This window comes from Etheostoma spectabile, chromosome 8 (genome assembly GCF_008692095.1).
Source record: "Etheostoma spectabile isolate EspeVRDwgs_2016 chromosome 8, UIUC_Espe_1.0, whole genome shotgun sequence".
Classification (NCBI taxonomy): Eukaryota; Metazoa; Chordata; class Actinopteri; order Perciformes; family Percidae; genus Etheostoma; species Etheostoma spectabile.
The window spans coordinates 3,215,176-3,229,711 of NC_045740.1; the positions used below are offsets into that span (position 1 = coordinate 3,215,176).

At 40.6% G+C, this 14,536-nt stretch overlaps 1 protein-coding gene across 2 annotated transcripts in view; it reads left to right on the forward strand.

Annotated features, from left to right (window-relative positions):
* Positions 1-14,536, forward strand: part of nell2a (neural EGFL like 2a) — an 85,997-nt gene that overhangs the window by 60,860 nt on the left and 10,601 nt on the right. For both annotated transcript variants that reach the window (XM_032523572.1, XM_032523571.1), the window contains exons 16-17: positions 11,216-11,356; positions 12,886-13,079. In XM_032523572.1, coding sequence (XP_032379463.1) covers positions 11,216-11,356; positions 12,886-13,079 — 335 coding nt within the window. The remainder of the gene's footprint in view (positions 1-11,215; positions 11,357-12,885; positions 13,080-14,536) is intronic.

The following is a 14,536-nucleotide window of genomic DNA, read 5'->3' on the forward strand; positions in this document are numbered from 1 at the left end:
TTTACGCAGGTGATAATTGTGTTTATGGTGCCTACAAAATTGAAAAATACATTTAACCTGATACCACCCTTATATATATATATATATAAATATATATATATATGTGTGTGTGTGTGTGTATCTATGATTGCGCTATTGTCTTTTTCTTCATTGTGGGGATTGGCAAGAAAGCGCCCCTGCAGATTTTCAGAAATGTTGAACTACTCTTTTGTGTCATTTTTCAATGCTGTGAGATGAGCATTACAAACAAAATTCCATTTACCTCCATTGTATTGAGGTTGAGACAGCTATATTAAAATGTGTGCAAATAAAAACCCAAACTATCTGCATGGGTAGATACTGCTGGAAGTGAGTAAGAAAACATGTTTTACTGTAATTTGGGTAACCCGACCCTTTAAGATGTTCTTTTCTCCAACTGGTTGCAAACAATGTTCTCCACTCAATACAGTTGTCTCTTTCTTAATCACACCATGAGGGGAATCAGGGGACGGAAGATTGGTGGCTTAGGGATCAGTCTGTTTTGATGCTGATTAGAATTTGAGGTTTGGTGACGCGAACACAAACAAGCACTCACATGCATACCGAATCTCTTGCACACTACTCATGCCTCAAGCGACAAGAAGTTTGTCACCACAGCTGCTGCTTCAATGTGCATGTCTATCTCTTTTCTTCTTCCCACAATCAGACTCCCTCCCAATCTCGTCCGAGTCAACTCTGTGGCAGCTCCCATCCTCATGTGCTTTTCTTTTCCTAAGGTTTTATAGTTAAGGACCACCATTGGGGTCCCATGCTACAGGGCTTAAGCCACTGGCACTGTTAAGAGACTGCAGTCATTCAGTGTGAAATAGGGAGTCTGTCTCATTCTCTCCTCACAGTGTGACAGAAGCTCCCAGTGAGGGAATTGTCTACTGGAGAAGCTCCCAGAGATGTATGGAGGTTAATGTACTGTTGGATATGCTGCTCTACTGGTGGGGAGGATGGGAAGGAGGATGGGGGATGTGAACGATAGTTTGGTGAGAAACAATGGAGATCCACGGGGAGAGTGACAGATGCAAAATTCGAGGAGAGAGAGGAAAGAGAAGTAACGACCAGGAGGGGGGTTAGAGGAGGTGAAGTGGAAAGGAAGATACAGAGATGTTGGTAAAAAACTGACAGATGCAGCCATGGAATTAGAAATGCAAGGAGAGAGATGGGTAGTGAGAGTGCAGGGGTTAGTGGGTTTTCTCTGCATTTGGATGTGGAATGAGGCTGGTGGAGTCGGTGCAGCAGAAGGAGGAGATGCGGAGCTAGGTGGATGAACATGGAAAAGCTTTCACTAAGTCTGGGCTCCCCACCCCCAGAACCCTGTGAGCTTTTAGAGGCCTCCCCAGGGACGCCACCACTTCTGCTGCTGCAGTGGCAGACTGACGGCCTGTCATAAGACACTGAACAGGAGCTCTTCAAGGCAGTGTAGATAGACACTCACACCTCTGAGCACACACAAACACACATTTATGTACAAGAAGACGCTTACAGTTTGTGGATTGTCAACCTGCCTCCGCATTTTGGTTGGTGTGTTGTAGCGTACTCATGCAATATTTTGTCTGTAATTGCAAGTGTGTGGATGCCTATTAATGTGTTTTTCAGTTTGTGTGATGATCTTTTTGTGACTGTGTATGTGTGTGTGTGTGTGTGTGTGTGTGTGTGTGTGTGTGTGTGTGTGTGTTTGGTGGCTTGCCATTACCATTCAGGGGGAATGGGTGGTAAAGGACAGGGGATATGTTTTGCTGACAGACAGACATCAGCTAGTGGAGAACTCTGACACATCATGAATATTGCAGAACACAGCAGTGGCAGGGCACATACACTTCAGTCATTGATATAAATTTACGCAGGGCCAGCCATGTAATGTGTGCCCTGAACATGCCGCATAGTCTATGTGTTAGCCTCAGGCTAGCACCATTCCTTATATGGCTTGGGTGAGAGATGGGCAAACACTGGAATATTAGGTTTATTTTTCAGCAAAATGGATGTCAATTTCTTCCCATCTTGGAGAAATTAAGAACAAAAATATGCTGCTATACCTTTTAGTATGTTTTAGATTACAAACTAAATGTTTATTAAAGACTCCCATGGGTATTTGTTTGTGTTTTTGTTTGAATGCCAGGTAGAATTAGCCTGGTCCTACCAGACCCTGGTACATCTCATTTGTACAGAGAGTCTAACTTCCTTGAAGGCGGGTACTCTGTTGAAGTTTAAAACTATTGGATCTGCGATAACCAATCGCTAACGTTTGGTCGTGACATATGTCATGTGCATGTGCAACAAGAGGGGAGACTGACAAGGCTTATATTTAGCATTAGCATTAGAAAACTCAACACTATACTGCAAACCCAGACGTAGTACTGAAGGAAAATGAGAATTGAGTGTAAGTACGTAGGAGCGCAGAGCCAGGCTAAGGTAGAATGATCAAGGTTATTAGTTTGTGTGGATAATGAATTTCTCTGATGTGGTCAAATCAGCATATTTTGAATTTGACTGACTTTTGTTTTCCGTTTCATTTGGGTTTATGCTGCAAGTAATTATGTCAATGTAGCTTAACTTAAAGTCAACAATCAGAGCTTCTAGCTTGCAGCATTTCATATAAAACATGCTACTGGATGGAGAAAGTAAACCTGGTACACTTTAGGTGCTAGACGTTGCACTTAAGCCAAAATTGAGCTTCAAATTGTAGATGTAATTTTGAAAAACTTGTGACTAAAAGCATCCCAATAAGAGCAGAGGAGATATTAAAAGCAAGAACAAAAGATCAGAAAAAATGGCACTTCGATAAGATTAGGTTAATATAATATAGAAGCCATAGGTTTAGGCATATGTGAGCAAAACCCCCTTTTATTATAAGATGCCGTATGTAAGCCTTATAAAACTATCTTTCTAACTAACTAACCGTCATATTTGCTTTAACTGACCCTATGTTCAAGTAGAACTACATAAAGCAGGTAATTTAAAAAAGAAATATGGCTCCTCTGGCACCACCTACAGCCTGTAGTGCGATTTGCATAAATCCACAGCTCCCTGTTTAGATCCTGCGTGTCAATCACTGCTCAGGCACACACATTTATTCTCCCTCGTAGGGGGGAATGGCTAAATGCTGGATCTTTACAATCCTACCTACAGCACCTTTAAGGGTGCACTAAAAAATATGGATGAAATTCATGTTCTGTATATTAAAAAGATAGTTTGAGGTTGTTTGAAGTACTTATCCATTGTCAATGTTTCACCTACAGTAGATGGCGGTCGTCACCTTCCCAGTTCAAAGAAGCAGGCAGGAGTACCAACAGACACAATGTACTGCTGTAATGTATTTTAGCCACCTAAAAAAAATCAATATTGACCTATCTGTATTTAGAGACAGTTATTTTTGACAGGGTAATTGAAGCTATTTTCAAAGCTACCAGACTCCTTTGACAAAAACAGTTTTTTCAATTTTACCTTGCAGAACATGAGAGGTGTTGGTCTACCGTTGCCTTGATCGGACAGTTTTTGTGTTATTGTATGATTTTGGTGAATCTGAACTAACTCTTTAAAACACCAAAGTTACACAATAATACAAACAAACCAACCGATCAAGGCAGTGGTAGACCAACAACTCCCTTGTTCTGCAAGGTTTGAAAGGAGTCGGATGGCTTTAAAGAGAACCTAGATGGATTTAACAGCTTCAGTTCCCCATTGGATAGGGCTGTATGAACAAAAGAAAATCAGGGAAAATATTCAAAATATAGTTTAAACTAAAATAGAGTTTTGTATTGCTGTGCTTGCTGAGCCATGTTGGTACTCCTGCCTCCTTCTCCAAACTGGGGGCATGCCAACCGCCATCTACTGTAGGTAGTAATACACTGACTATGGGTAAGCATCTCAAACAACCCGAATTCAAAATATATGAACTATCCAATCAAGTTGGTGTTGCCAATATTTAGTAGCTTACACCTCTGTCCATCAAAGGGTTTTAATTGTTCTGAAAGGTTGAGTTGGATATCTTTGCTCTGGGGGATTTTGCATAAATGATGGAAAAGAGAATGGCAATGGAAATTATCAGAAGTCATTCAAAACCAATGGACATTAGATGCAAATCGTTGATGTTTCCTTTGGATAAAGACATTCTTCTTATCCTTAGTACTTTCTATTTCCCATATAATAGCCTACTGCATTATTTAGTTGTTTATTTATAATTTGTAGGGCTTTTTTGGCCTTTGTTTGATTCCTGCACTGTAAACCCAGATTTAGTGGATTTTTTTTAGTGGCCGCTACTTATTATTTCACGTCTCGTTAAAAACCATAATCATTACTAAATCACATTAGTTCTTTGTAATAATCAGCTTAACAGTGCACAGTTCATATTAAGCAGAGATAACTAAGGATTTTAAGGTTCTCTACGCACTAAAACTTTGACATGCTTATTACCCCTCTGTGTCAATACAACTTGACCTGTTAAGTTTCCCCTTTTGTAAAAACTTAGCCAGATTAGGGCAACAAGTTTTTAGTAAAGTAAACTACTTTGGGATAACAGTGTGTGTTTATTGACCAAATTGCTGAACTGTTTCGATGGGATGAAAAGGGAGGTAGCGTTTTTATTTCTTTTATTTTCAGCTCATTATCTTCTCTTTTCAAGCCCCTCTAAGCGTGTTAGGTTGCTTTGCCACCAGTTAAAATGTTCTGTCACCATGCTGTCAGTTGTATAACTAATGATCGCCGCTGCTGTCGCTTACTGGCCTTTTGCTAGCTTCTCAAAGGTCTCAAAGGCTATGGGCTGCTTAAGGGAGAAGAGCATTTGATCAGATGCTGTGGACAAACACCTCTCCCTTTTCTTTTTCAATTCATCTGCAGTCTCAAGTTCTCTCAAGCACTTTTTATCATCAGCTGCACTGAATCACATGGAGACAAGTTTAGCATCAACAATGATCTTTCAGGACAAGGAGAAAGAGATAAAATATTTTTATGTTTGGTGTTAATGATGCAACTTAGATGTGTGACTCCTACACACTCCTGGAGGGTTATGTTCAAGAGCACCACCAAGGACCTTTGGTGTATTACACCTACACTTTAAATTGATGTTGTATTGGTGGAGGAAAAACTCACATTTTTGGAAGTAGTGATCATCAACAGCACACCTCTTCCGAAGTGATGCTTTCATTAAGAGATGTGATATAAAGAGGGGAGCATTCTGTTTATGTGACTGAAAGGGCTCCTTTTTATCAGAGCTTCCATATTATATTTAATATTCATTGAGCTTTTACAACCTTGTCTCTAACTTTACATTTATCTGAGTTCTATAAGGAAGGCCCAAGGAAGATAAGTGAGACAAGGAAGAGGAAAGCAGAGTTTAAAGAGGACATATGTAGAGAAAGAAAAAAGAGGTTATTTCATTATTGGGTTGTAGCAGATGAGAGGAGATAAGACTAGAGCAAAAGGGGGATGAAAAAAGGAGGTGATTTATTGTGAAATATGAGAGGAGATAAGACGAGAGGAAAAGGGGGATGAAAAAAGGAGGTGATTTATTAGGAAATGTAAAAATGGAACAGGAAAATTAGCAACGAAGAACAATATGAAGGAGAAGGATGGGAGGAGAAAAGTGAATAGCCAGTGAGTTCATGAGGAAACTTTGAAGGCAGTGAGAGAGCAAGTGTGGAGCCTGAGGTCATGCTGGCATATTGACTAGGACAGAGAGCTGAACAGGGCCAGACAAACAATTTGTTCCCTCAGACCTCATTTACATTGATGTAGAGCTCCAGGAAGCTTTTTAGTGTTTTAGACAAAAACACAGACTAGACAGTCAAAAGAAAAGACGGACGGACAAAACAACAGATTGACAAAGAAACAGACAGCCAGAGTTACACAAGCAGGAAGATAGATAACAAATAATACAACCCAGTCTCACGGTAGTTACAAATGTATTTCAATGGGAAGCATCTTTCGTGATCACAGCACGACTACGGTAACGAGTAGTTTGAAAAGTTGAAAATCCGTGCAGGGAGGTTGGTTGGGATGGTGGATGGGTCAAACAACACAGGACTTTACCCCGGAGACAGGGGATCCCACCCCCGTGCGACGATTAATTTCCCCGTTGTTCTTTTCCTAAACACAACCGTCCCGTTGTTGTTGTGCGTGCCCCAGAGGCCGATGTTGTCTCCCACGTGTGGAATTTAACTTTCCCGTTGTTGCGTCCCCCAGAGACCGGGGATTGTGTCCCGGCCACCGCCGCTGTCCCTCGCATGTGGAGTTTAATTTCCCTGTTGTTGCCTCCACTAGAGACGGATTGTGTCCCGGCGCACAAAAAAAAAATGAGACGAACGTGTCTGTGTACACAAATCAATAGATTAAAAACAACGTGACCATTTCACGAACTGCCGTGAGACCGTGTTGAATAATAAGACTTACATATGGTCAGGTGAATATACACATTTTCCCTTTGTCTATACACAATGGTATAGGCAAGGGAAAACAACCTCATAGTTGATATCTCCCCAGGGCACACCCCTACCGACACTCAAGCACAGGTAGTGAATATTTAAAACCATAAGAATTTTTTTTCTCCCTTGACAGCTCCCATGGTGCATTGCTGCAGCTCTCCCTTTCTCTCCCCTTTGCTCCACAATTTACCCACAATGCCTGGGGGTCTGAGACTGTTGAAGCTCAAGCGGCTTGTTTAAGCACAGTGATTATGTATTCATTATTTATTTAGAGACGGCCTTACAAAGCACTCACTCCATCACGCATAATTAGTGTATCTTAATTAGGGCCAGCTAATGGCCGGAGCTGTCGTTTAGCTGAGCGCAACCTGCTGCCTCTACTGAAATGACACATCTCCCAGGAATAGCTTAGCTTGCAGCTGTAGCTGCTGCAGTGCAGCGAACAACACTGGCCACTGGACAGCTATATTGCTTTAATGGTTTTTCTTTGCTGCAGCATACATATCTGCTCTGTAAATGACATGTCATGTCCTCTCATTTGAGAAGAAAATAGGTTTGCAAAAGTGGAAATTTTATAGTTTTTTGGTTTGGGGATGGAACCATCTATCTTGGCATATACCAGTCGGAGTGCCATTGTTTTTCTGTATGTGGGTAAATTCTGCACAGCTTACATAATATTGCAGACTTGTTAGCTAATTAGTCAGACAGCTGTAGTGTTGAAGTGCAAATGTGAGAGAAATATCTGTCTCTTTAGCTGCTAAGTGCTTCACTACGCTCACTCACTACACACTCCTTGGTTTATAGTTACCAGCACAACTTTGTGTATGTTGTGTCTCGGTGCCCCTGTTGGTCCAGCTGTCAATCAAACACATGCATCTGTCCCCCCACTCACAGGCTTGGAGAGTAAAGGACAATTTGTGATCTCTAGCAATTTTTTCTTACTCTCAAATATAAAACAACTATTCTGAAATTCCCTTTCACACGTTTTTGACTTAAAAAAAACAGTTTACACATTGTGATTTCAGTTGTAATTTTAAGGGTGAAGGAATGTTACAGCTCTAGGTAAGTGATACAGAGTGATTGCATTCTGTATGCACTTGCAGCTACCAATTGTTCACAAGGCTTGTTTCCAATTTACCATGATTACTCATCCACTCTCCCGCTCAAGTGCTTGCAGATATGGATTTGCGTTTTAGTGTCTGTTTCATCTTTAGGTGCCGGGTGTCTAACTCAATTTGCCTCAGGTTTATGATGATAGATTGACTTGAGTTTGCTCTTTCTCCTAATGAAGACGGAGGACCAGTGACAATTACTCTATTACACTTTACTGTACATAAAGGGCATGGATCACAAATTCCATGTCTTACCTTATCATTAAGGTAAGCTATGCCAATAAACACATTATATACATTATTATTGACTTACAGATTCTGCAGCATTTTTTCAGCTGTCATTGTAAATGTGATCCGACATGACAAATTCAGCTAATTCTAAAATCCATTTATAGTCAAATGGCTTCAGGAGGAAAGTTTCAGTTGAGATCCAGAGATGTATCTGAATAATTCCTCCTGGACCCTATCAGGATTATCAGGTTGACCTCTGTGGGAATAGAAATCAGTTTGAATTAGGTCACTGTAAGGGAGATGTACATGTGGCAGCAGTAATAGTGATGCAACACAGCAAAACCTCACCCCAACCCCCCAGAGCTATCTGTCAGTTGAAGGGAAAAGACAAGACATGGGGAGGGAAGTGTCAGTGGTGAAACCAAGGAAAAAAAGAAGGTGTAAAAGCAACCTGTACCTGTCCAAGATGAGAATAGGAAACGAGGACGAAGTGAAGGGGTCAGCCGGAGCAGGGACAGTAGAGGGAGGGATGAAGAGAAAAGGGCAGGCAAGACTAAACTCTAAACTCTGTCTTTTTACGCTCAAAGAAAGAGCAAACTGCAGGGATGAGGAAAGGTGACGATGAGAGCACCTCTGTTTTGGCCTCAGCTTTGAGACAGAGCAAGACAGCACAGTGAAAAAATTGAACACATGGAAAGGTAAAGGCAGAGGATTAAGAAAGAGAGGAGGGGGGTGGTGTTGGCAGAGTGGCATAACATGCCCTAGGAGGGTGCAGAGGAAAGACCGTCCGCTTGTTTCTCACTTTGTCCTCAGAGAGTTGCCTTAATAGAGCCCTTGTTTCCAGGCTGCCACTCAGGATAACAAGTAGGATAACTGCAGTCTGTCTCCTCGTCTCTCTTTCTCCTCCTTTGCTTATTCCTCCCCCTTCTCGTCCTGCTTTTTTATCCCACTCCTCTTTGTCTCCTTCACTGCATCCTCCTCCTTCCTGTTCACCTCATCCTCCCATCCTTATCTTTCTCTCTTTGTGGAGGTTTCTTTCTGTCAGATTCCACATCTTTCAGTCAGCAAGGTAACTCCAAAATAACTGTTATTTCTGTGGCCTTGACCTCTCCAGGTGACAGTCAGACAGATTTTTTTGTTTCTTTGTATGGTCCTTTTTTTACAGAGCAGAGAGAGGAAAAATATGACATGATTTTGTGAAAATACTGCGCCATACCCATCTATGCTTCAACTAAAGCAAAAGCCTCATGATTCGTAATGACAGAGCTTTCAGCCGGCACCCTTGTCTGTGTGTCACTGTTGATGATTTAATTACAATGATCTTCCATTATCCTTTACGCAACATGATAAAAGAGAAGACGAGACCTTTGCAAGCATGTTGTATCCTTGCTGTACCTCACACATTCAATCTTCTTCAAGTCCTAGTTGCGACAACAGTAAGTTTCACTGTCCTAAAACACCGCCGCACTTTAAAAGTTGATTTGACAGGAGGCTAAGAAGCGACAGGCCATAATTGTAGCTGACAGGCTTGGCTCAGTTAAAAGAGAAAATCATGAGTCTTCTGTTGAGGGTATAACCTTCTGTTGTTATCACCAGACAGTCAAGCTTTTAAAACACCTGAATGAAACTGGCTGAAAATAACTCATTTGCATATTTTTAGACTTACCTCACCATCAGTTGTCTGTTATAAATAGTATCTGACTGCTTAGTTGTACTTTGAACAGTTTCATGCATCCTTATTGGGGAGAAGAAGATGCTTGTATGCTTGTATAGCTCGTATTTTTCTATACTGGCAATACACCTCCTACACCTTTATCACACTGAAATTCACAGGCCACAAAGAGCATTTCTCTTCAGTAGTGGGGAGAATTTATATCAATTTCTAAAATTGGCTAGTAAAAGTATTTGCTGTAGATTCGTGATTTTCAAGCAGTGTCCTTTTAACCCAGCATTGCTGTCCTAAGGGGAGAAATGAGGTGCTCTGCTTGCACCAAACTGATGTAATTAGTGAAATGGGAGATTTCGCTTTAAAGTCTGCCACGCTGAAAGAGAGAGATTTTTTAACCTGGCCAATATGGATAACAGAAAAAAGGAATATGCTGTAGTTTTTTTAGCAAAACTGTTTCTCAGAAAAAAACAGGTCATTTTTGAATAGATAACGCCCTAATCTGCGGGACATTTCATCAACAGTTAATCTGCTGCAGAAATTCTATTAAAAGCTGAGGGCTCATTAGCCAATAGATCTTAATCCCATTACTGCCAGGACGGTGGGGGACCATGAGCCCGTCTGCCTGACGCTCTATGGGGGATACTGTTGCAGGCAGTTGTGGAGAAGGTCAGACACAGCACACTGCCATTTTCATAATGAGAGCAGAGCATCATGCATCATGCACAATCATAAAAAAAACATCACGGACTATACAGACACATTTAATCACAGTGCATGTCTGGGCCTAACATATTTAGCCCTACTGTGTAATGACAGGCTTTATTTCCTCTCTCGTGTGGGCCTGGCCCTTAGTTTAATTAAATGTTAGCTAAAATATCAGTGTGATCTGTCTCTCTGTGTGTATAATGCTCATTGTTGAAAATTGTGTTGGATTTGTTCTTGGTTGATGTTCGCTGGAACGTTGCAGGGTCACTTGTTGAAATTAAAGGGTTGAATGTTGGCCTGTGGTAAACAGAAATGAGTAGTGAGAGAGGGAAAAAGAGAAACAAGGAAACACTTGAAAAGAGCTGAATAGAAAAAAAAACTGGGAGCAAAAAACAAAAATACAGAGAGGAGAACGTCAGAGCACGTAATAAAATTATTTCATTAAAGAAGAGAGCTGAAGGAGGAGACAAAGTCAAGGATATTTCTTAGTGGAGCTCTTTGAAAACAAACATCAGCTCCAGCTATTGACAACCACCCAAAGGATGTGTTAGAAGGTGTGTTAAAGCCCTTTGCAGACCTTCTTGGCACATCACCTCATAGAAACCCCTGATGTCCAAGCAGTTCAAGATTCAAGTAAAGTTCACACTCAATAAAGGTTTCCACACACCTCTAAATGTATCTGTTTGCCTGCATATGTTGGAGGATTCGAGTGTGTATGATTTGTAGTGGTTTCAAAATGAAGCCTGTTAAATCTCTGGCTTCTGAGAATAGACTTGTTATATTTTAGACTCATCCATTCCCTGCTATGTTTTATTGATGCAGATGTCCTTCTCTGGCCATGCAACTATGCTTGATCTATAAAGCCTACAGACTAGTTTCACACAAATTCTAGACACGTTTTATCAATTATGAATCAGTCAATGTTGAAAATGCCTACCAGGCAAGAATGGAGCTCAATAGTCCATTCACTGCAAAGAGCATATTTTGAAGCCAACATGATAGTGATAGTGTATATGGATGTCTAATTGTTCCTTCTCTTCTCTCCTATTCAGATATTGATGAGTGTGCGGACGGCTTTGTTGAGTGTGATAGTAAATCCACTTGTGTCAACTTGCCCGGCTGGTACCACTGTGAGTGTCGTGATGGCTACCATGACAACGGCTTGTTTTCCGCCAGTGGGGAATCATGTGTAGGTGAGTTGTCCGCCTTTGCTTTCTTTACGAAAAATTAAAAGAATAATGGGGAAAACGTTTATTTTTATTTTATTTTAGGATTGCAATGTGGTTAAGTCAGGTGAATCACATTTTGTATAGAACACAAATTTCCCTTGTGAATGCAAAACAATGGGGTATTTCGGCCAGTGTGTTGTTTGTAACTGTTCATAAATGTTATGTTTTCTGAATATAAAAAAAAAATGTGATCACAAAAATTTAGTTTTTGTTTTTCATGAATATTTCATTTCATGAAGAAATTATTTAGTTTTCTATTCTTACAACATTTACATTTTTAGATGTGTCTTTGTCACTTGGAGGTAACATTTAACTAAACTTAGGTTTAAATTCTGGTTTATATCTTTTAGCATTTCACAAATTCCTTTATTGCATCTTACAGCTCCATAATACACCATTAACGGAAAACTCCCCATTCATTTTCATTACATTACATGTCATTTAGCTGACGCTTTTATCCAAAGCAACTTACAATTGCTGTATATCAGAGGTTGCACACCTCTGAAGCAACTAGGGACACATTGGTTGCTCAGAAACACATTGGTTGATGTATTGCAGTGGAAATACGAACCAGGATCTCCCAGACCAAAGACATGTGTAATATCCACTGTGCCATCACCACAACAGAATGTCCCCCTTTTACATCTCAGTCCCATCCCAGCTTTGAAAGTCTTTTAATTTCTAGCTTCATGATTGAGACGTTCAAGAAGAAAGCCCTTAAAATAATGCTTTTTTAATTTAAAGCAGAACTTTGTTCAAATATGTGAGCCACCCACCATGAGAAACTAAGCTTTTGTTTTATAAGATGTGTCGTTGTGAAGCTGTAAGTAATGGTGTGATTGGATAGGTATGTCATTATCAGTGTGTTTTCCTCCCAGAACGTCAGCTTGCTTTTTGCAGCCTGCTCATTTTCTGGAACCTTCTCTCTGATACAGCCTGTCAAGAGAAGTGTCAGCTGTCAAAATGGAAACCCTCAATCTACAGCAACATCGAAGCATTGCCTGTAACAATAGTGCTAGTGCTGCTCAACTCGTTGACCCCATCTTGGCTGTCAGTTTGAGTTGGGAGAGGCAGGGGGGAAAAAGCAAATTAAAGGCACTCTCAATAAACCGAACCTGTCCGGACTTCACAAAGCAAAGTAGGTTTCTGGGTTACATTACAGTAGTGTACTGTATGTTTCTCTGAGATCTGAAAAATGTTGTATCGCTACAATTTACAGCTTCATTTGAGCTGCAGCTTACAGGTGCAGAAAGCAGGTATTTGTCTTGCTCTAGAGGACAAAGATGTAGGTGCTCATTACTACATATTCATTACATTACATACTTTGAAACCAATCTGTGACCGAACACGCTCCTTTACCTTGTCACCATGTTACTAAAGCAAATAAAACGGGGCTTGTAATTAAAAAAAATCCCATTTCCACAAGCCATTCATAAACTGTGTTGTCGGCACTGAGCATATGTATGATATCATCTTTTTTGTGCTCCCTGTAGATATTAATGAATGCAAGACGGGGAGGAACACCTGTGCCAATGACACTGTGTGCTTCAACCTGGATGGAGGCTACGACTGCCGGTGCCCTCACGGGCACAACTGCAGCGGCGACTGTATCCATGACAACAAGGTCAAGCACAGTGGGCAGATCTGGGTGCTGGACAGCGATAGGTGCTCTGTGTGCTCCTGCCAGGTAAGAAACAGAGAGAGAAGAGATAGACACAGAGAGAGAAGAGATAGACAGAGAAAAGCCAAAGCAGAGGTAGATAGATTGAGTAAAACAGAAAGAGAGACAGAGATAAACAAGTGGAAGGATGAATAAGATACAAAATACGTAGAGACTGATAGAAACAGAGGAAATATGCCCAGTGCCATAGATAGTTGAGTAATGATGTTTCCTTTCTTTGTTACTGCATGTGCACCCAACTGGTCTATGATTGAATTATCTGCTCTTTGTTTATTCTCTCTCCACTTAAGTGTCCACTAAACAAAAACTAACAAAGCAACTGTAAACCTGTTCTTCCCTTCCCATGATGATGTCTCTCACAGTGCCAATCAGCAACAAATTTCCCCTTGTTTTGTCACGTTACCATACTGCTCCCCTTGAACCAGTCAGTGAATGTTGCATATAATATAAAACTTTAATAAAATCACAGTGGTGCAATGATGCAATTGTTTTATTTTTATTTTTTTATTAGACATGACGTGAGGGTCTATTTAAGACCAATGTCATGTCACCTTTGGGACAATAGTATTATGACACAGTGGCATCAACATACAATGGGGCTCGAAAGTTTGTATTAATGTGCATAAAGAAGCCAAGAAAAAATTGAAACATCTCCAAAAGGCATCAAATGAAAGATTAGACATTCAGCAATATTAGACAACATGTCACAAAAAGTTAGATTTTATTTACATCATTTACACTTTCAAAATAACAGAAAACAAAAAAATAGCATCTGCAAAAGTTTGGGCACCCTGCAAAGTTTATAGCATGCACCGCCCCCTTTGGATAGCTGAGACCTGACAGCGTCATGGATTGTTCTCAATCATCATCTGGAAAGACCAGGTGATGTCAATCTTAAGGTTTTATGCCCAGACTCATCTGACCTTGCCCCAACAATCAGCACCATGGTTTCTTCTAAGCGGTTGTCTAGAAAACTGAAACTGAAATAGTTAATGCTCACAAAGCAGGAGAGCTGCAATAACACGCAAAGCATTTTCAGATACCAATATCCTCTGTTCGAATGTAATTAAGAATGGCGTCATCAGCAACAGTGGAAGTTAAAGCAAGCTCTGCACCAAGAAAATATCAGACAGAACAGCTCGCAGGATTGTGAAAAAGCAAGTCAAAACCCACGTTTGACTGCACAATCCATCCAGAAAGACCTGGCAGACACTGGAGTTTGGGTACACCTTCCACTATACAGAGATACTCGTACAGATATGGTCTTCATGGAAGAGTCATCAGAAGAAAACCTCTTCTACGTCCTCTCCACAAAAATCAGCATTTGAAGTTTGCAAATGAACATATAGACAAGCCTCACGCATTGTGGAAACAAGTTCTGTGGACCGATGAGGTAAAAATAGAACTTTTGGCCAGAATGAGCAAAGGTATGTTTGGAGAAGAAAGGGCACAGAATTTAATGA